General features: G+C 47.7%; 1 protein-coding gene across 1 annotated transcript in view; it reads right to left on the bottom strand.

Annotated features, from left to right (window-relative positions):
• The window catches only part of PEPD (peptidase D), a 200,076-nt gene extending 192,961 nt beyond the window's left edge, over positions 1-7,115 (bottom strand). The window contains 1 exon segment of the mRNA XM_075325191.1: positions 7,041-7,115. Coding sequence (XP_075181306.1) covers positions 7,041-7,057 — 17 coding nt within the window. The 5' untranslated portion in view covers positions 7,058-7,115.
• Between the last annotated feature and the right edge of the window lie 16,054 nt (positions 7,116-23,169).

Here is a 23,169-nt window from a genome sequence, read left to right as displayed (position 1 = left end):
TCATCATTATTCAGGAGGGCTTCTTTAAGAATTAAATTAAAAGCATTAAGAAAAAGAAATGAGATAAAATAAGTTGGGGTCAGCAGGATGCGATCAGCGAGAATTACAACCGCAGCAAAAGAAAAACGCCAACATCTTTATGGAGGAGCGGAGACGTCTTAATGCTCGCGCAGCACAATTCAGGCAATAAAGCCGGCACATTTGGCATTTTCCACATTTATTGATTTGCACAAAGCAATTCAATTAGTTACTTATTGAAAAAAAAAAATAACATCTTAACACATCTGCTGCCGAGAAGAAGACGACATTGGTGCAAGAGGCAGAAACAAGTGGTAGGGAATTGCTCTCTATGCACTTGTCTCATCAGAAACCTGCAGCAGGTGGCAGGGCATGCTGGGAATTGAGGTTCTGTACCCACCGACAGGGAATGCTGGGAATTGTAGTTCTGGATCAAGTGGCAGGGCATGCTGAGAATTGTACATCTGTACCCACTAGCAGGGCATGCTGGGAATTGTGGTTCTGTACCCACCGACAGGGCATGCTGGGAATTGTGGTTCTGTACCCACCGACAGGGCATGCTGGGAATTGTGGTTCTGTACCCACCGACAGGGCATGCTGGGAATTGTGGTTCTGTAACCACTGACAGGGCATGCTGGGAATTGTGGTTCTGTAACCACTAGCAGGGCATGCTGAGAATTGTACATCTGTAACCACTAGCAGGGCATGCTGGGAATTGTCCATCTGTACCCACTAGCAGGGCATGCTGGGAATTGTCCATCTGTACCCACTAGCAGGGCATGCTGGGAATTGTACATCTGTACCCACTAGCAGGGCATGCTGGGAATTGTACATCTGTACCCACTAGCAGGGCATGCTGGGAATTGTACATCTGTACCCACTAGCAGGGCATGATGGGAATTGTACATCTGTACCCACTAGCAGGGCATGATGGGAATTGTACATCTGTACCCACTAGCAGGGAATTCTGGGAATTGTACATCTGTACCCACTAGCAGGGCATGATGGGAATTGTAAATCTGTACCCACTAGCAGGGCATGCTGGGAATTGTACATCTGTACCCACTAGCAGGGCATGATGGGAATTGTACATCTGTACCCACTAGCAGGGCATGATGGGAATTGTACATCTGTACCCACTAGCAGGGCATGATGGGAATTGTAAATCTGTACCCACTAGCAGGGCATGCTGGGAATTGTACATCTGTACCCACTAGCAGGGCATGCTGGGAGTTGTACATCTGTACCCACTAGCAGGGCATGCTGGGAATTGTACATCTGTACCCACTAGCAGGGCATGATGGGAATTGTACATCTGTACCCACTAGCAGGGCATGATGGGAATTGTACATCTGTACCCACTAGCAGGGCATGATGAGAATTGTACATCTGTACCCACTAGCAGGGCATGCTGGGAATTGTACATCTGTACGCTCTAGCAGGGCATGCTGGGAATTGTACATCTGCACCCGCTGGCAGGGCATGCTGGGAATTGTACATCTGTACCCACTAGCAGGGCATGCTGGGAATTGTACATCTGTACCCACTAGCAGGGCATGCTGGGAATTGTACATCTGTACGCTCTAGCAGGGCATGCTGGGAATTGTACATCTGTACGCTCTAGCAGGGCATGCTGGGAATTGTACATCTGTACCCACTAGCAGGGCATGCTGGGAATTGTACATCTGTACCCACTAGCAGGGAATTCTGGGAATTGTACATCTGTACGCTCTAGCAGGGCATGCTGGGAATTGTACATCTGTACCCACTAGCAGGGCATGCTGGGAATTGTACATCTGTACCCACTAGCAGGGCATGCTGGGAATTGTACATCTGTACCCACTAGCAGGGCATGATGGGAATTGTACATCTGTACCCACTAGCAGGGCATGATGGGAATTGTACATCTGTACCCACTAGCAGGGCATGATGGGAATTGTACATCTGTACCCACTAGCAGGGCATGCTGGGAATTGTACATCTGTACGCTCTAGCAGGGCATGCTGGGAATTGTACATCTGTACGCTCTAGCAGGGCATGCTGGGAATTGTACATCTGTACCCACTAGCAGGGCATGCTGGGAATTGTACATCTGTACCCACTAGCAGGGAATTCTGGGAATTGTACATCTGTACGCTCTAGCAGGGCATGCTGGGAATTGTACATCTGTACCCACTAGCAGGGAATTCTGGGAATTGTACATCTGTACGCTCTAGCAGGGCATGCTGGGAATTGTACATCTGTACCCACTAGCAGGGCATGCTGGGAATTGTACATCTGTACCCACTAGCAGGGCATGCTGGGAATTGTACATCTGTACCCACTAGCAGGGCATGATGGGAATTGTACATCTGTACCCACTAGCAGGGCATGATGGGAATTGTACATCTGTACCCACTAGCAGGGCATGCTGGGAATAGTACATCTGTACCCACTAGCAGGGCATGCTGGGAATAGTACATCTGTACGCTCTAGCAGGGCATGCTGGGAATAGTACATCTGTACCCACTAGCAGGGCATGCTGGGAATTGTACATCTGTACGCTCTAGCAGGGCATGCTGGGAATTGTACATCTGCACCCGCTGGCAGGGCATGCTGGGAATAGTACATCTGTACCCACTAGCAGGGCATGATGGGAATTGTACATCTGTACCCACTAGCAGGGCATGATGAGAATTGTACATCTGTACCCACTAGCAGGGCATGCTGGGAATTGTACATCTGTACCCACTAGCAGGGCATGCTGGGAATTGTACATCTGTACCCACTAGCAGGGCATGCTGGGAATTGTACATCTGTACCCACTAGCAGGGCATGCTGGGAATTGTACATCTGCACCCGCTGGCAGGGCATGCTGGGAATAGTACATCTGTACCCACTAGCAGGGCATGATGGAAATTGTACATCTGTACCCACTAGCAGGGCATGATGGGAATTGTACATCTGTACCCACTAGCAGGGCATGCTGGGAATTGTACATCTGTACGCTCTAGCAGGGCATGCTGGGAATTGTACATCTGTACCCACTAGCAGGGCATGATGGGAATTGTACATCTGTACCCACTAGCAGGGCATGATGAGAATTGTACATCTGTACCCACTAGCAGGGCATGATGGGAATTGTACATCTGTACCCACTAGCAGGGCATGATGGGAATTGTACATCTGTACCCACTAGCAGGGCATGCTGGGAATTGTACATCTGTACCCACTAGCAGGGCATGCTGGGAATTGTACATCTGTACGCTCTAGCAGGGCATGCTGGGAATTGTACATCTGTACCCGCTGGCAGGGCATGCTGGGAATAGTACAGCTGTACCCACTAGCAGGGCATGATGGGAATTGTACATCTGTACCCACTAGCAGGGCATGCTGGGAATTGTACATCTGCACCCGCTGGCAGGGCATGCTGGGAATTGTACATCTGTACCCACTAGCAGGGCATGATGGGAATTGTACATCTGTACCCACTAGCAGGGCATGCTGGGAATTGTACATCTGTACCCACTAGCAGGGCATGATGGGAATCGTACATCTGTACCCACTAGCAGGGCATGATGGGAATCGTAGTTCTGTACCCACTGGCAGGGCATGCTTGGAATTGTACATCTGTACCCACTAGCAGGGCATGATGGGAATTGTAGTTCTGTACCCACTGGCAGGGCATGCTGGGAATCGTAGTTCTGTACCCACTGGCAGGGCATGCTGGGAATAGTACCATAGTGCCAGCTGGCAGTGGAATGCTGGGAGTTGCAGTTCCGCAGTAGCTGGCAGGAGATGTTGGGAATTGTAGTTCTGACAGTGAAAATATGAGTTTTTACAGCAGAAGGTGGAGAAGCCGGGAGTTATAGCACAAGATGCTGGAGTTGCAGCTGTTCCAGTATGAGAAGCGCTTCCACAAACCGATGCCGTCTGATCTCTTCCTCTTTCTGGATGACAACACTTTGTGGTGCGGTTTCAAGTAAATAAGTGGGGGGACATTGGAGGGGTGTATGCGGCTGTTTGGGGGGGGGGGCAGCTCCGTGCTGGAGCCGTAGGGGGCAACATGAGCTGTGTGGTAGAGGGGACAGTGCATGTGCTGGCGGGAAGGAGTGGGGGGAATAGTACCTGTGCTGTGTGGTAGAGGGGACAGTGCATGTGCTGGCGGGAAGGAGTGGGGGGAATAGTACCTGTGCTGTGTGGTAGAGGGGACAGTGCATGTGCTGGCAGTAAGGGGGAGGGAAATAGCACCTATTTTAGGTGGTAGAGTGGACAGCGCCTGTAATAATAATAATAATAATAAAATAATAATAATAATAATAATGTTATTCATTTATATAGCGCTATTAATTCCACAGCACTTTACATACATTGGTAACACTGTCCCCATTGGGGCTCACAATCTAGGTTCCCTATCTGTATGTCTTTGGAGTGTGGGAGGAAACCGGAGACCCCGGAGGAAACCCACGCAAACACGGGGAGAACATACAAACTCCTTGCAGATGGTGTCCTTGGTGGGAATTGAACCCAGGACCCCAGCGCTGCAAGACTCCAGTGCTAACCACTGAGCCACCGTGCCGCCCGTACTGGTGGGAAGGGGGGGGGGATGCCTGTGCTGGAGGGTAGAGGGGGCAGTGCCCATGCTGACAGAAAGGGAGGGGGGAATTGCACCTGTGTTGAGTGGTAGAGGGGACAGTGCTCATGCTGGCGGGAAGGAGGAGGGGGGGAAATAGTTCCTGTGCTGAGGGGTAGAGGGGACAGTGCCTGTGCTGGAAGGAAGGAGGGGGGGGGGAAATAGTACCTGTGCTGAGAGGTAGAGGGGACAGTGCCTGTGCTGGCGGGAAGGAGGGGGGGGGAATAGTACCTGTGCTGAGGGGTAAAGGGGACAGTGCTCGTGCTGGCGGGAAGGGGGGGGGGACTAGCACTTGTACTGGGTGGTAGAGGGGACAGTGCCTGTGCTGGCGGGAAGGAGGGAGGGGGGAATAGTACCTGTGCTGGGTGGTAGAGGGGACAGTGCCTGTGCTGGCGGGAAGGAGGGTTGGGAATAGTACCTGTGCTGGGTGGTAGAGGGGACAGTGCCTGTGCTGGCGGGAAGGAGGGGGGGGGGGAAATAGTACCTGTGCTGAGAGGTAGAGGGGACAGTGCCTATGCTGGCGGGAAGGAGGGGGAGGGGGGAAATAGTACCTGTGCGGAGGGGTAGAGGGGACAGTGCCTGTGCTGGCAGGAAGGAGGGGGGGGGGGAATAGTACCTGTGCTGTGGGGTAGAGGGGACAGTGCCTGTGCTGGCAGGAAGGGGGGGGGGGAATAGTACCTGTGCTGTGGGGTAGAGGGGACAGTGCCTGTGCTGGCGGGAAGGAGGGGGGGGAATAGTACCTGTGCTGAGGGGTAGAGAGGACAATGCCTGTGCTGGCGGGAAGGAGGAGGGGGGGAATAGCACCTGTGCTGGGGGTAGAGGGAATAGTGCCTGTGCTGGCGGGAAGGAGGGGGAGGGGAATAGCACCTGTGCTGGGGGGGGGGGGGGTAGAGGGGACAGTGCCTGTGCTGGTGGGAAGAGGGGTGAGGGGTGCACCCATACTGCTGAGGAGCAGGGGCAGTGTCTGTGCATGCAGAGCGGTGATGGCAGGCAATTAACCCTCCGCTATCTTCTCCTCTACAATCTCATTTCAAAGTTCACTTTCCCATCGCCCGCTGACTCTGCAATCACCACCCGTCCTGCAGGACCTCACCCCCCAACCCGGGGGGGGGGGGATTAATGGGACTGGGACCGTCCACGGGTTCCATCTATCAGACCCTCAGAGCTCAGCTTCCCTCAGCCCTGCGACTACGAAGCCAGACAGGTGGACTACAAGAACCAGCAATCCTGCAGGAAGCAGACAGTGTGTAAAGGATATGGTACTACAAGTCCCAGCATACTCAGAAGTATGACTACCAGCAGGTAATATATTAGCACTGAAGCACTACAAGTCCCAGCATACACACATTCACAGACATATGACTACCAGCAGGTAATGTACTAGCACTAAAGCACTACAAGTCCCAGCATACAGACGTATGACTACCAGCAGGTAATATATTAGCACTGAAGCACTACTAGTCCCAACATACAGACGTATGACTACCAGCAGGTAATATATTAGCACTGAAGCACTACTAGTCCCAGCATACACAGAAGTATGACTACCAGCAGTAATGTACCAGTAGTGAAGCACCACAAGTCCCAGCATACACAGACGTATGACTACCAGCAGTAATGTACCAGTAGTGAAGCACTACAAGTCCCAGCATTCACAGACGTATGACTACCAGCAGTAATGTACCAGTAGTGAAGCACTACAAGTCCCAGCATTCACAGACGTATGACTACCAGCAGTAATGTACCAGTAGTGAAGCACTACAAGTCCCAGCATACACAGACGTATGACTACCAGCAGTAATGTACCAGTAGTGAAGCACCACAAGTCCCAGCATACACAGACGTATGACTACCAGCAGGTAATATACTAGCACTGAAGCACTACTAATCCCAGCATTCACAGACGTATGACTACCAGCAGTAATGTACCAGTAGTGAAGCACCACAAGTCCCAGCATTCACAGACGTATGACTACCAGCAGGTAATATACTAGCACTGAAGCACTACTAATCCCAGCATTCACAGACGTATGACTACCAGCAGTAATGTACCAGTAGTGAAGCACTACAAGTCCCAGCATACACAGACGGATGACTACCAGCAGTAATGTACCAGTAGTGAAGCACCACAAGTCCCAGCATACACAGACGGATGACTACCAGCAGTAATGTACCAGTAGTGAAGCACTACAAGTCCCAGCATTCACAGACGTATGACTACCAGCAGTAATGTACCAGTAGTGAAGCACTACAAGTCCCAGCATTCACAGACGTATGACTAGCAGCAGTAATGTACCAGTAGTGAAGCACTACAAGTCCCAGCACACGGTTTCAGTGTAGCTGGCAGGCACTCTGGTTGCGCTGAATACTGCAGCCTGCGCCATTTCTCTCACACAGCACGGACACTCACCCCTCAGCTGCTGCCATGACGCCGTCCGGACTTTGTCTGTCACATGAGCTGACGCTGTCACATGACGCGATCAGCTGAGCGCTCAGGCTGAGGGGGCGGAGTCGTGCGGGCCAAGCCTCGTTTTTGCCGTCTCCTAGCAACTGTCCCTGACCACCCTTGGCCCTCGCTCTGGCGTGCGGATTCCCTGCGTTCTGCTCTTGCAGTGGAGGCGGCTCAGTTATAGTCACCAGTAATAATCTCTCTTTATTATTTCCTTGGTTTTAAAAGTAAAACTTAAAATTGGTAAAATTAATAACAAGCTCCTACAGTGCACGGTCGCCCGTGGGGCTGCGCTACGTGTCCAATGTCGCCACTTAATTGTAATTGGCATACAGGTCATTTTATGCAAATAAATCTCTGGCTGTTATGACCAGCCGCCCCCGAATAAAATACATAAAAAAATGCTTCCAAGGTACAGAGCATAGGCTAGGAGTAAGGCAACATGTTTCTGACTTTCGTGGTCCTTGTAAATGCCCCTCTGGCTGTTATGACCTGCCGCTCCTTTGGCTGTCATGACCTGCGCCCCTCTGGCTGTCATGACCTGCCGCCTCTCTGGCTGTTATGAACTGCCGCCCCTCTGGCTGTCATGACCTGCCGCCTCTCTGGCTGTTATGACTTGCCGCCTCTCTGGCTGTTATGACTTGCCGCCCCTCTGGCTGTTATGACTTGCCGCCTCTCTGGCTGTTATTACTTGCCGCCCCTCTGGCTGTTATGACTTGCCGCCTCTCTGGCTGTTATGACTTGCCGCCCCTCTGGCTGTTATTACTTGCCGCCTCTCTGGCTGTTATGACTTGCCGCCTCTCTGGCTGTTATGACTTGCCGCCCCTCTGGCTGTTATGACTTGCCGCCTCTCTGGCTGTTATGACTTGCCGCCTCTCTGGCTGTTATGACTTGCCGCCCCTCTGGCTGTTATGATCTGCCGCCCCTCTAGCTGCTATGACCTGCCGCCCCTCTGGCTGTTATGAACTGCCGCCGCTCTGGCTGTTATGACTTGCCGCCCCTCTGGCTGTTATGACTTGCCGCCTCTCTGGCTGTTATGACTTGCCGCCTCTCTGGCTGTTATGACCTGCCGCCCCTCTGGCTGTTATGACCTGTTACTACTCTGGCTGTTATGACCTGCTGCACTTCTGGCTGCTATGACCTGCTGCTCCTCTGGCTATTATGACCTGCCGCCCCTCTGGCTGTTATAACCTGCAGCTCCTCTCGCTGTTATAACCTGAAGCCCCTCTCGCTGTTATGACCTTCCATTCCTCTGGCTGTTATAACCTGCCGTCCCTCTGGCTGTTATAACCTGCAGGCCCTCTGGCTGTTATAACCTGCTGTCCCTCTGGCTGTTATGACCTGCTGCCCTCTGGCTGCTATGACCTGCCGCCCCTCTGGCTGTTATGACCTGCCGCCCCTCTGGCTGTTATGACCTGCTACTACTCTGGCTGTTATGACCTGCTGCCCTCTGGCTGCTATGACCTGCCGCCCCTCTGGCTATTATGACCTGCCGCCCCTCTGGCTCTAATAACCTGCTACCCCTCTGGCTGTTATGACCTGCTGTCCCTTTGCCTATTATTACCTGCTGCCCCTCTGGCTGTTATGACCTGCTACTACTCTGGCTGTTATGACCTGCTACTACTCTGGCTGTTATGACCTGCTGCCCTCTGGCTGTTATGACCTGCTACTACTCTGGCTGTTATGACCTGCCGCCCCTCTGGCTGTTATGACCTGTTACTACTCTGGCTGTTATGACCTGCTGCACTTCTGGCTGCTATGACCTGCTGCTCCTCTGGCTATTATGACCTGCCGCCCCTCTGGCTGTTATAACCTGCAGCTCCTCTCGCTGTTATAACCTGAAGCCCCTCTCGCTGTTATGACCTTCCATTCCTCTGGCTGTTATAACCTGCCGTCCCTCTGGCTGTTATAACCTGCAGGCCCTCTGGCTGTTATAACCTGCTGTCCCTCTGGCTGTTATGACCTTCTGCCCTCTGGCTGCTATGACCTGCCGCCCCTCTGGCTGTTATGACCTGCCGCCCCTCTGGCTGTTATGACCTGCTTCTACTCTGGCTGTTATGACCTGCTGCCCTCTGGCTGCTATGACCTGCCGCCCCTCTGGCTATTATGACCTGCCGCCCCTCTGGCTCTAATAACCTGCTACCCCTCTGGCTGTTATGACCTGCTGTCCCTTTGCCTATTATTACCTGCTGCCCCTCTGGCTGTTATGACCTGCTACTACTCTGGCTGTTATGACCTGCTACTACTCTGGCTGTTATGACCTGCTGCCCTCTGGCTGTTATGACCTGCTACTACTCTGGCTGTTATGACCTGCTGCCCATTGGCTGCTATGACCTGCCGCCCCTCTGGCTATTATGACCTGCCGCCCCTCTGGCTCTAATAACCTGCTACCCCTCTGGCTGTTATGACCTACTGCCCCTCTGCCTATTATTACCTGCTGCCCCTCTGGCTGTTATTACCTGCTGTCCCTCTAGCTGTTATGACCTGCTACAAATGTAATGTATAGCCATACACCAGGCCCTGGCAGTGTTCCTGACAAATCTCAGCCTATTCTCATGGGCAATGGATGGGCATTCAGTGTTTGGTTTATTGAAGGTACAAAGGCATGTGAGTAGTGATGAGCGAGTGTATTCGTAACTATTCGCTATTCGCAGAATAGTACGGTACTCAGGCTATTTGTAGAGAGTTATTAGTTATTCTTATTATTAATTATTATTATTGAATTAATTATTAATAATAATTATATTATTATGTATTATTATTTATTAGGATTATTTATGTATTATATTATTATGTATTTATTATATTATTCTTATTATTATTAATACATATATTATTATTAATTATTATCTATTATTATTATTATTATTTATTATTATTTATTAGTTATTATTATTAGTCATTAGAGAGTAATGGTGTATTCGCCTCGGTATATTCGGATGTCCCGTCCAGCTGTTTTGTCGGCTGATTTGCAGCCACTAAATATGTTGGGCTTCTTAACCAATCACAGTAATGCCGCAGCCATCTTTGCTGCAGCATTACTGTGATTGGCTGGTCGCCCCCATTTTGTGCACAATATATTGCCAGCGTCTGTCTATCTCCAAGCGCTTCATACTCACCGATCACGGCGCTTCACGGCTGTCACACTGCTCTGCTGCCTCTCATTCTTCTTCCCTACCCGCTCATTAGCCTCATCACATATTCACTGCTTCTCCCTGTGATCGGTTGCAGTCAGACCTGCCCCCAAGCTGAGTGACAGCTCTCTGACTGCAACCAATCACAGCTGCCGGTGGGCGGGTCTATATCGCACATTAAAATAAATAAATAAAAAAAATCAGCGTACGGTTACCCCAACCCCCCTCCCCTCCCCCGATTTTGATACCCAGCCAAGATAAAGCCTCACAGGCTGGGGGTTGGTATTCTTAGGCTGGGGAGGCCCACATTTTTGGGTGCCCCGCAGCCTAAAAATATCAGCCAGCAGCCACCCGGAATTGCCGCATCCTTTAGATGCGACAATCCCCGAGCTTTACCTCGCTTACCCCAAATGCCCTGGTGCAGTGGCAATCGGGGTAATAAGGAGTTAATAGCAGCTCATAGCAGCCACTAAGTCCTTGGATAATCATGGCAGGCATCTATGAGACACCCCCCATGATTAATCTGTAAGTGACAGTAAATAAACACAAACACCAAAAAATCTTTTATTTGGAATAAAATACAAAAAAGCCCCCTCTTTCACCACTTTATTAACCCCCCATACAGCCCTCCAGGTCTTACGTAATCCACACGAGGTCCCACGACGGTCTATTCTCTGTTACATCCGAGCCTGGAGAGACCAAAAACATGTGTGATCTCTCCAGGCTCCGGGACACACCGACAAGAAGGACCCGGCTGCCAGCAGTGACGTCACTCAGTTCATCAGCGGTCATACCCGGGTTCCCACGGTATAACCTCTGGTGACCTGAAGTAGTCTGGCCCAAAGTGCAGGGCGGTGACCAGCACCCTGACAGTACTTTAACAGTGACAGTGCCGGCATGGAGGTGCGGGGCTGCCCCACACTCCCCGGACGGAATTGTCAGTGTTAAAGTGCGGGGCCTGTCGGGATCCCCGCCAGTACTTCAGCACTGACAATGCCATGTAGGGGGAGCAGTGATCACAGCCCGCCATCTGCTGTGAGCTGGGTGTGTGTCGGCAGCTCCTCCTGGCAGTGCTCACAGCTCAAAGCAGATGGTGGGCTGCGATCACCGCTCGCCGCAGCATGTACTGACCTCGATAGCTCCTCCTGGCAGATGATATGTGATATGTATACGTAATCTTCCCATTCTGTGTACTTGGCTATCAGTCACTCCCATAGACAATGAATGGAGCATGTATACCTCTGCTCCATTTAGGACAGCCCTCTGCCCGTACTTGGGATCCATAACCCTGTTTTTGGGATCACTTATGGTCCCAGTGGTTGAGCCTTAGCATTTAGTAAGTATTAAATGCTAAGGCTTCCCTATGTATAGGAGGTGAGTTTCAATTCTGGGACTAAGGTGTAGTCATGGTTTCTAAAAACCTCTGTAATCATCAGTGACCAAGAACCAAATGTCCACACCTTGAAGGAAAAGGTCACATTGAGCAAGGTGTCAGCATCGTGTAGAGCAGGAGGAGCTGAGCAGATACAGTACCTATACCAATGAACCTTCAATGAACATTAGAAAGTCAGGGAGCATTTTGTGAAGCCAAATGCTGTGACCTTCTATTACCAGAAACCACATGACTATCTGTCATCCGTGACACACCCGTGACATTATATGAGAAAGAATTCAAGGCAACTTGTATTTTATTCATTTAAAACCCTACCTGTTTTTGATGTTAAGTAGTCCAGTGGGCGGTCCTACAGGGAATGCTATCACTCACTTATAAGACGGCCCACTGGGCTCCAAAGCATAGGTCGAGCAGGGATTTCAATGAATACAAGTTATACTGAATCAATGTCACTCTCACTGGGGGAAGCAAGAGTGGCGGGGTGCATTCAGACCTCCATCTGATGCAAAACACCCAAAAAAGGGGACACCGTGGACACAAAACAACGGGAGACCCTGGAATTAGTATGGAAAATGAAAAACACCCAAAAAGGGGGGCACCGTGGACACAAAAACAACGAGAGGCTGTTGTGAATACATGTTCCAGTTTGGTGCTCCCTCTTGTGGTCAGTGCTGGCAGTGCAGTTGATTTGTTGAATGAGAGCCAGCACCTGTGGAGGACTGGCAATCAGGTTATTCAGATTAAACCTATATTATTGAGTAGTGTTTTGCTGTTCCTTGCCGGTGCTCAATGGATCTCCTGTGTGCTAAGGACATTCTGAAACCAGCCCTTTATTCTACCAGAACTCCTCTCAGATAGGTTGGTCTTTGTACCTCTGCTTATGTTTCTACTTTCTACTTTCTTGTTGTTTTTTTGTTTTGATACTATTGCTGGATTCCTGATTTTGCCTGTGTGGAGTTCTTGGCGGAGTTGGATCATTCCCTTTTGGGAGTATCTGTGTACCTTGCTCCATGTTCTGCTATGTATTGTGTTTTGTCATGCTTGGTATTAAATTCAGTCCCTCATCTATATTAGTGTTTTTGGATCCCAGTAACACCAGAGTAGTGATATAGTGGGGGAGAACCTGTGTGGGCTCAGGGGTCTTCCATATTTGGCATACTGAGATTTATTAGGGTTTTTATGGCTGCAGACAATGCTCTTTCCTATCCTTTCCTGTATAGATAGTTTGGGCCTCATCTTTGCTGAATCTGCTTTCTAGCTATGTATTGTGTTTTCCTTTACCACCGTAGACTTTACATGTGGGGGGGGCTATCTATATCTTTGGGGATTGCTCCGAGGCAGATTAGCTTTTCTTATATTTCTCTCTGTAAGAATATTTAGTTCTCCAGCAGTGTTGAGGCGCCTAGGTCATCGTAGGCTCGTCCCACAGCTACTTCTAGTTGTGTGTCAGTATTAGGTCTGCAATCCATTAAGGTTCCAGCCACTCTGGTTACTTTTTGAGTTTCCGCATTTTTGATCCTCCTCAGTCACTGAATCATAACAAGAGGCCCTGGAACTAGTGAGGGGGCAGATGGGCACCTCCTAACCTCACCTGCAACTGTCCCTCCTCTCCTCACCAGACTGTATGTGTCACATTCCCCGGGTCCCCTGCCTTGCTTCCCGGCTCCCCTGCCTCGCTCCCCGGCTCACCTGCCACGCTCGCCGGCTCCCCTGCCTCCTGTTCACCGCTCCCTGCCCTGGCTTCTGGCACCCGGGCCTCGCGCATGCGCATTAGGGCGCGCGCGCGGTCATTGACCCTTTCTTAAAGGGCCAGTGTCCTCCAACAGGATATTGAAGGATCAGGTACTGGGTATATAGGGGGATCCTTTCCAAGTGGGCGGGGCGTGTTCTTCGTGTTTTCTAAGCTAGGAGTCAGGTCTCCTTGTGTCTGTGATATACTCACCTATCTCTCTCGTAGAGCCGCTCCTGCCTCGCCAACCGGTCCTGACGATAACCGAACCCCGAACGGTGACAGCCTGCCATCCCGTCAGTTCCTGCCATCTCCGATCCCTGTGGTGACCCGTCTTCTCGCTCCATTGGTTCCGGACTCTGCCTGACAACATCTCGGCCTCCGAACCTGAGCTCCGTCACCCGGACTACCATCAGAGACCCCCTGGTCCCAGGGACTTCTTTACTCCACTCCTCTAAACGGACTGTCCTGCTAGTGCTCCGGCTACCGGGCACCTTGCCCTCTGTGAGGTGTTCAGCCGAGTGGATCCACCTCCTGGGTCTGCCCGTCCACCTGGCCCTAACAGTATGCAGCCTCCACAACTGTCGCCGAACAGGAACCTATGACCCTCGGAAGACCCTATAGTAACCCTGACTAGTGAGGGGCAGGTGGGGTTCACTAGACCTCACCACTGCACTAACAACACACCAGGAAGTAAAGACAAACAGGGGGGAAATTAACAAATAAAAGGATATAGCCTGAGCACAGAAACTAGACTAGCAGAACCTTCCTCAAAGGCGGCCAGGACACAAATGACTTTGTATCTTCAGCAAGGAATGCCGGGATACACAATTATTCTCCTAAGTTCTCCTAAGACTCTGCTGTTTTTTATTTTCCCCTTGCTTTACACTGCAGCTCTGCTCTATCGGATTACTAAATTACCAGTTAAACAGGGAAAATGATTGAGTAATTGACACACATAGACTAAAGAAAAAGAGCTTCAGCGAGGGAGGGGGGAGGCCATTGTAATCAGCGGCGCTCAAAAACAGGTCAAGAATATTATCACACTGTGAAATGACTCCGTTTGCTGGTTATAGCGTAATATTTCAGCTAAACCCCAGCGCTTCTATACTGGTGGAACGGTGTAATTTATTCTTAATTACTAAGGTGAGGACGGGTGCTCCGTCACATTTACATATTCCGCGGCTGCAGATTCTCATATACTTAATTGCAGAAGAAGGGAGGAAAAAAAAAATCCCAAACATTAAGAATTCAACTTTCTGGTCCAAAGACCCCATGTGCACTGATTTCCATCTCTCGATATTTCCGCTTAATGAATAAAGCAATTTCTGGAGACCTATTTCTCTCGGATACGTTTCATGAAATAACCATAGCATTATCATCACAGGAAGCGCCAATGTTTGCAGATCTCCACAATGGCGTTCCTTCAAGGATCATTAAAGGCCCAGTACGCCTCCCGTGCTTCACACATCATGAACCCACGGCTGGCATTCGGTTACATTAAATAACTGATAAATAATATTGTCCTTCTTGCTGCAGTTACTGAGACGCTTCGGAAAAAAATCCTTTGTGGTTTTTCTTTCTTTTTTTTTTTTTTTTGTATCCCTCAGGTAATAAATCTCCGCTGTGAAAACAGTTATGTGTTTTTGTGATAGATACTTCAGCACTTTCGCCGTCTTTGATATAGAAAAGCCAAATGAGGTCTGTTGACGTGCCGGGCATCGGAAAACATACGCTCCGGTGTTTGGCTGATACGTTGACATATGGGAGATAATGAGGAACGTAGAAAGCCGGAAAGCCAAGACTGTAGATCTGGGGCGGGAATAATGATGGTCGTCATGTGGATCAGAGGTCGAGGAGCTCAGCAGGGACGTAGGGTTTAGCATTAAAAATAAAATATGGTTGATATATACCGTACTATGTTTACTAATGCAAGCCGGATGCGGACTAATAAACCATGTAGTACACTTACAGTACTGTTAGGCTTACCTGGTGAGGTAGATCCTCCAAGCCCAAGATTTGGTATGCACATAGGCCACAGTCTTCGTTGCAGCAGACACAGGTAGCAGAGGTCCTGGAGGCTGAAGGCAAAGAAGAGACATCCTGGAGGCCAGAGACTGGTAGCAGAGGTACTGGAAGCCTCAGGCAGACAGGAGATGTCCTGGAAGCCACAGACAGGTAGCAGAGGTACTTGAAGCCGCGTGCAAACAGGAGATGTCCTGGAGGTTGTGTCGCGGGCGGAGGAGGGGACGCTGCGCTCACCCACTGCTCGGGTCCGGCTGCTGCTGCTCGGTGGTGGCTCGAGCGGTGGGCCGGATCCCGGGGACTCGAGCGGCGTTCCTCGCCCGTGAGTGAAAGGGGGTGGTTTGGTTTAGGGATAGTGTCTGTGACGCCACCCACGGTTGTGGTGAGGTTGTGACACCACCGCTGCTCTGGACGGGGATCCCGGGAGCGATGACAGGGAGCAGCTTGGATGTTGGTTCTCCCCTCCGTGGGTAGGGGGTTGGTAGTCCCGGGGCCCGGTGAGGGAGGGATGGCAGGCGGGTTATGGGGCATGGTGAGGTGCATGGTCGTGGGCGCAGCGCGCTGCCGCTTGGCACGGTGGTACTCACTCAGCCAGTAATTTACACAGAGTCTCTGGTCAAACAAACGGCTGGATGGACGGGTCCCACAGGCGGCTGCAGTGTTTTTCCCCTGATCCCAGGTTAGTAGTGTAAGTCCTTTCCTGCACCTTCGTGTACGCTCTTCCTGCGCTCCGGTTTCCAGCTGGCTCCCCGGTTCGGTACCGGTGGGCCACCGCCAAGCCCCGGCTACCTACGGTTTCACCAAGACTGTCTTCCCGGCTCCTGTAGACGCCACTACCGTCTACCTCACTGGCTACACGAGGGACCTAGGCTACAACCTAGGCCCCTGTCTGCGTCTGCCTCTCTGCAGACCTCCTCTCTCTTCCTCTGCCTGGACTTGTCTGAGCTGGTTTTTGCCTCAGGCCAGCTAGACTCCTCGGTGGGCGTGCCTATCTGCTTGACTCCGCCCACCTGGTGTGTCTGTCTGAACCCGAGGGAAGAAATCAGGTCTCACTGGGGATGACTGCTGTGAACTGCTGGGGGTGTGTGTGTGTGTGTGTTGTTACCTGTGGCCCCTGGCTTGTCCAGGGCGCCACATTTGCACACAGGTGGCAGAGGTCCTGGAAGCCACGGTCAAACAGGAGATGTCCTGGAGGTTGCAGACAGGTAGCAGAGGTACTGGAAGCCGCAGGCAGACAGAAGATATTCTGGAGATTGCAGACAGGTGGCAGAAGTACTGGGAACTACAGACAGACAGGAGATGTCCTGAGGCTGCAGAGAGGTAGCAGAGGTACTGGAAGCCACAGATAGACAGGTGATGTCCTGGAGATCACAGACAGCTAGCAGAGGTACTGGAAGCTGCAGGTAGACAGGAGATGTCCTGGAGGCCACAGACAGGTAGCAGAGGGACTGGAAGCCTCAGACAGACAGATTTCCTGGAAGCCACAGACAGGTAGTGCTGTGATCTGTTGTTCCCCTGCTGAAATGGCTACTACACCTGCCTGTCCCGTGCACTCCACCACATTTCTGCTAGTGTTCTGATCTTTGTTTTCTGACCCCAGACTGTTGTTACGTCCCCACCGCAGTCCGCTCCAGCGACTTTTGCTTCGATCACCAGCTGACGTCGTGTTCCTGCTGCGGATAGTGCTGGTGATGGGAGAGGAGTTGATGCCAGCGGCGCTGGTGGGCGCAGGCTCCACTCATCCCCTGGGCTGGGTTTCCTTGGGATCTGCAGTACCACTGGCTGACTGTAGGTGGCGTGTGTCTTCCAGCTGAAGTTACCATCATTCAACTACAACCAATGGGAAGACACCACACCCTTCTTAATTCCCCTCCTGTCTGCTGACCACTGCCAGAGATAGTTCTGTATTCCTGGTTCTTCTCCCGTCCTGTTCTGTTTAGTGATTCTGGTGTTCTGACTTCTGCTTGTTTCCTGACTACCCTCCAGCCTGCTGTTTATGTACCTCGCTGCCCGATCTGGATTTGACCTCTGCTTTGTTTTCTGATTACATCTTTGTCTGCGTGATTCTGTCCCTGTTTTGCATTTCCCGGTTCGACCCTGCCTGACTACAGCCTACCACTGGTAGTAATCTCCAGGGCCTTGTGTAATTCCAAATCCCTGTATAGGGGTTAAGGGGTTTCAAGTTCTCGGGGTCCTGCTTTGCGAGCGGCTTTCCTCTAGCCTATCTATTACAGCCAGTCTGAGTCTGTGGATCCAGGCAGGCGTTACAAATGTTATTTGACTCCTCTCTGCCCGCTCCCTGTTCCTGTCGTGACCTCCTGGCTTTTGACCTCGGACCGTTACCTGACCACGTCTCTGTTTTCTCCCTGAACCCATTACGTGTTCTCCTTGAATTGTGACCTGACTACTTGTCTGTTTACCCCCTGTGATCAAAGTGTCCTCCATTTACCAGACCCAGGCTTTCCTGACTGCGTTACTGCCCACACTTCCCATAAGTAATGGCTAGCATCACAGAATTTTGATCTTTGCAATGAGGACACTGGACACCACAATTGCTACCATGCAATCCCAGAAATAAAGACAATTAACTAATAAGTAAATGGAAATATTAACATTGTAACAGAGGAAGATAGCGCAAGGATTTAAGATTTATTGATAAGGTCATCCGGCTGAATGCCACCGTCTAGTGTAATGATTCCTAAGCTTCTACCAGTCCTCCCTCCCATACGTCTTAAGACATTTTTTCAAAGAGCAGAACATTCGCTTGCATAATAATAATCCCGGACTCCATTCCCGCAATTTTCCTTTTCAAAAGAAACGATTTTTCAGCCAAGAAATTATTACTCCCTAATCGAATTCTCTGCGCTTTCCCCCCTCCGCACTTTGCAGATTTTTTTATTTTGCAATATGTAACTTTTCAATGATGTTCTCCCTCCTTCCGAACCAGACGCGGCATTAATATGGCCGTAATTGAAGAAAAGTGAGTGCGTAATTTATGTCCCTTCGCTATTCTGAGAATATGAAATTCCGATCCGGGCGCTGTCCTCCCCCAAAAACCGCTTCACACGCCGGGCTGAGTGGATTATCTGTCTTTTAAAATGTCATAAGATTATTAGATATTGGATTGTTTAGATATTTAGTTTGCTGTTTAAGCAGCTGAGATGTAGTGTCTGAACCAGCACCGCGGGAGGAGATGAAATGTATTCAGGTTCTCGGGGTGCAATTACTCCAAAGATAATGCTATTTGTCTCTACCCGGTACCAACGACAGCGGAGAAATGCCGAGATACGCCGAGAAATGCCCGGTATACCGATCCCAAATTACCAACAATTCACATGGTCTTGTTTTTCTTTAATGTAATAGTGATACAGTATATCCAAAAACAAAATAAAATTATAAAACATGTCTTGAAGACACTGACAAGGTGTAATTAGTTTTATTCTTGAACATAGGGGCAGTATTATAGCAGTTATATTCTTGTACATAGGAGCAGTATTATAGTAGTTATATTCTTGTACATAGGAGCAGTATTATAGTAGTTATATTCTTGTAAATAGGAGCAGTATTATAGTAGTTATATTCTTGTACATAGGGGGCAGTATTATAGTAGTTATATTCTTGTATATAGAGGGCAGTATTATAGTAGTTATATTCTTGTATATAGAGGGCAGTATTATAGTAGTTATATTCTTGTACATAGGGGGCAGTATTATAGTAGTTATATTCTTGTACATAGGAGCAGTATTATAGTAGTTATATTCTTGTACATAGAGGCAGTATTATAGTAGTTATATTCTTGTACATAGGAGCAGTATTATAGTAGTTATATTCTTGTACATAGGGGGCAGTATTATAGTAGTTAAATTCTTGTACATATGAGCAGTATTATAGTAGTTATATTCTTGTACATAGGGGGCAGTATTATAGTAGTTTTATTCTTGTACATAGGGACAGTATTATAGTAGTTATATTTTTGTACATAGGGAGCAGTATTATAGTAGTTATATTCTTGTACATAGGAGCAGTATTATAGTAGTTAGATTCTTGTACATAGGGGGCAGTATTATAGTAGTTATATTCTTGTACATATGAGCAGTATTATAGTAGTTATATTCTTGTACATATGGGGCAGTATTATAGTAGTTATATTCTTGTACATAGGGGTAGTATTATAGTAGTTATATTCTTGTACATAGGGGCAGTATTATAGTAGTTATATTCTTGTACATATGAGCAGTATTATAGTAGTTATATTCTTGTACATAGGGGGCAGTATTATAGTAGTTATATTCTTGTACATATGAGCAGTATTAGAGTAGTTATATTCTTGTACATAGAGGCAGTATTATAGTAGTTATATTCTTGTTCATAGGAGCAGTATTATAGTAGTTATATTCTTGTACATAGGGGGCAGTATTATAGTAGTTATATTCTTGTACATATGAGCAGTATTATAGTAGTTATATTCTTGTACATAGGGGGCAGTATTATAGTAGTTATATTCTTGTACATATGAGCAGTATTATAGTAGTTATATTCTTGTACATAGGGACAGTATTATAGTAGTTATATTCTTGTACATAGGGAGCAGTATTATAGTAGTTATATTCTTGTACATAGGAGCAGTATTATAGTAGTTATATTCTTGTACATAGGAGCAGTATTATAGTAGTTATATTCTTGTACATATGAGCAGTATTATAGTAGTTATATTCTTGTACATAGGGACAGTATTATAGTAGTTATATTCTTGTACATAGGGAGCAGTATTATAGTAGTTATATTCTTGTACATAGGAGCAGTATTATAGTAGTTATATTCTTGTACATAGGGGGCAGTATTATAGTAGTTATATTCTTGTACATATGAGCAGTATTATAGTAGTTATATTCTTGTACATAGAGGCAGTATTATAGTAGTTATATTCTTGTACATAGGGGCAGTATTATAGTAGTTATATTCTTGTACATAGGGGCAGTATTATAGTAGTTATATTCTTGTACATAGGGGGCAGTATTATAGTAGTTATATTCTTGTACATAGGGGCAGTATTATAGTAGTTATATTCTTGTACATATGAGCAGTATTATAGTAGTTATATTCTTGTACATAGAGGCAGTATTATAGTAGTTATATTCTTGTACATATGAGCAGTATTATAGTAGTTATATTCTTGTACATAGGGGGCAGTATTATAGTAGTTATATTCTTGTACATATGAGCAGTATTATAGTAGTTATATTCTTGTACATAGAGGCAGTATTATAGTAGTTATATTCTTGTACATAGGGGCAGTATTATAGTAGTTATATTCTTGTACATAGGGGCAGTATTATAGTAGTTATATTCTTGTACATAGAGGCAGTATTATAGTAGTTATATTCTTGTACATAGGGGCAGTATTATAGTAGTTATATTCTTGTACATAGGGGCAGTATTATAGTAGTTATATTCTTGTACATAGGGGCAGTATTATAGTAGTTATATTCTTGTACATAGGAGAAGTGTTATAGTAGTTATATTCTTGTACATAGGGGGCAGTATTATAGCAGTTATATTCTTGTACATAGGAGCAGTATTATAGTAGTTATATTCTTGTACATAGGGGCAGTATTATAGTAGTCATATTCTTGTATATAGGAGCAGTATTATAGTAGTTATATTCTTGTACATAGAGAGCAGTATTATAGTAGTTATATTCTTGTACATAGGAGAAGTGTTATAGTAGTTATATTCTTGTACATAGGGGGCAGTATTATAGCAGTTATATTCTTGTACATAGGAGCAGTATTATAGTAATTATATTCTTGTACATAGGGGGCAGTATTATAGTAGTTATATTCTTGTACATAGGGACAGTATTATAGTAGTTATATTCTTGTACATAGGGGGTAGTATTATAGTAGTTATATTCTTGTACATAGGGGCAGTATTATAGTAGTTATATTCTTGTACATAGGGGCAGTATTATAGTAGTTATATTCTTGTACATAGGGGGTAGTATTATGGTAGTTATATTCTTGTACAAAGGGGCAGTATTATAGTAGTTATATTCTTGTACATAGGAGCAGTATTATAGTAGTTATATTCTTGTACATAGGGGCAATATTATAGTAGTTACCGTATATTCTTGTACATAGGGGCAGTATTATAGTAGTTATATTCTTGTACCTAAAGGGCAGTATTATAGTAGTTATATTCTTGTACATAAGAGCAGTATTATAGTAGTTATATTCTTGTACATAAGAGCAGTATTATAGTAGCTACATTCTTATATACAGTGGCAGTATTATAGCACTCAGTTATATTCTTGTACAGGTATTATTTTATATTTATATATACATACCTTCATTGCCTTTCCTGATTGGACGCTGCTCCCTGGTTCCATGTTTGGCGCCCGCTGTGATATAATAGTGTCGGGTCGCCGTACATGGCTCCACTTCATCCCTATTATCCATTAAAAATACCAATTGACATTCTCCTTTCTCATTTTTCTTCCCAGATGACTTCCCTGTCATTTTAGACCCGGCTGCTTGATGGAGATTTTGTCCGAAATGACATTAAAATTAATCTGCCATGAATTTATTTGCCATCAATTTCAGATCCAGAAAGCGGCAAAAAAAATTCCCAGGAGATCACAGAGGTAGAAAACATCTCATTTAGAAACCAATAAAGTTGGATTAAAAAAAAAGCAGGAATCGCACATCCTTTATTAAGTATGACAAATAATGAGGGTGACGCGTCCGGTGATGTGCACGCCGCTCACTGTCAGGATGGATTTGCACCCGAGTGCATTTAATTGGCCAATATCAGCTATAGGAGCCTTTTTTATCATTTGTTATTGCATGTCTGATCATCCATCCTGAAGACCTCCAATGCCAATATTTTCTGTCACAGTCATTAATAAGCATGTCAACCCGTTACCACTGATACAGAGAAAATATGAAGGGTGGATCAGCACATTATAGATAGAGTCAGTGCATGGAGACCTGACATACATGTATCAATATTAAATTATTAAGTGTACAGTGTCACAATGAGTATGAGATAGCGGGGAAGTGGAGCTCCTAAACTGTTTCTCAATCTAGGGGTCCCTATGCTATCACTAATCTTAGGGATACTCCTGATGGTGGAGATGCCTGAGTCTCCTTCCTGGCCCTACTCCTGACCAGTCCTGATCTGATTCCCTCTCTCTCCTGGGATACTCCTGATGATGGAGATGCCTTAGTCTCCTTCCTGGCCCTGCTCCTGACCAGTCCTAATCTGATTCCCTCTCTCCAGGGATACTCCTGATGATGGAGATGCCTGAGTCTCCTTCCTGGCCCTGCTCCTGACCAGTCCTGATCTGATTCCCTCTCTCTCCAGGGATACTCCTGATGGTGGAGATGCCTGAGTCTCCTTCCGGACCCTGCTCCTGACCAGTCCAGATCCGATTCCCTCTCTCTCCAGGGATACTCCTGATGGTGGAGATGCCTGAGTCTCCTTCCTGGCCCTGCTCCTGACCAGTCCTGATCTGATTCCCTCTCTCTCCAGGGATACTCCTGATGGTGGAGATGCCTGAGTCTCCTTCCTGGCCCTGCTCCTGACCAGTCCTGATCTGATTCCTTCTCTCTCCAGGGATACTCCTGATGGTAGAGATGCCTGAGTCTCCTTCCTGGCCCTACTTTTGATCAGTCCTGATCTGATTCCCTCTCTCTCCAGGGATACTCCTGATGGTGGAGATGCCTGAGTCTCCTTCCTGGCCCTGCTCCTGACCAGTCCTGATCTGATTCCCTCTCTCTCCAGGGATACTCCTGATGGTAGAGATGC

Source organism: Anomaloglossus baeobatrachus, chromosome 10, assembly GCF_048569485.1.
Source record: "Anomaloglossus baeobatrachus isolate aAnoBae1 chromosome 10, aAnoBae1.hap1, whole genome shotgun sequence".
In the NCBI taxonomy this organism is placed as follows: domain Eukaryota; kingdom Metazoa; phylum Chordata; class Amphibia; order Anura; family Aromobatidae; genus Anomaloglossus; species Anomaloglossus baeobatrachus.
This window is presented reverse-complemented; position numbering and strand designations above follow the sequence as displayed.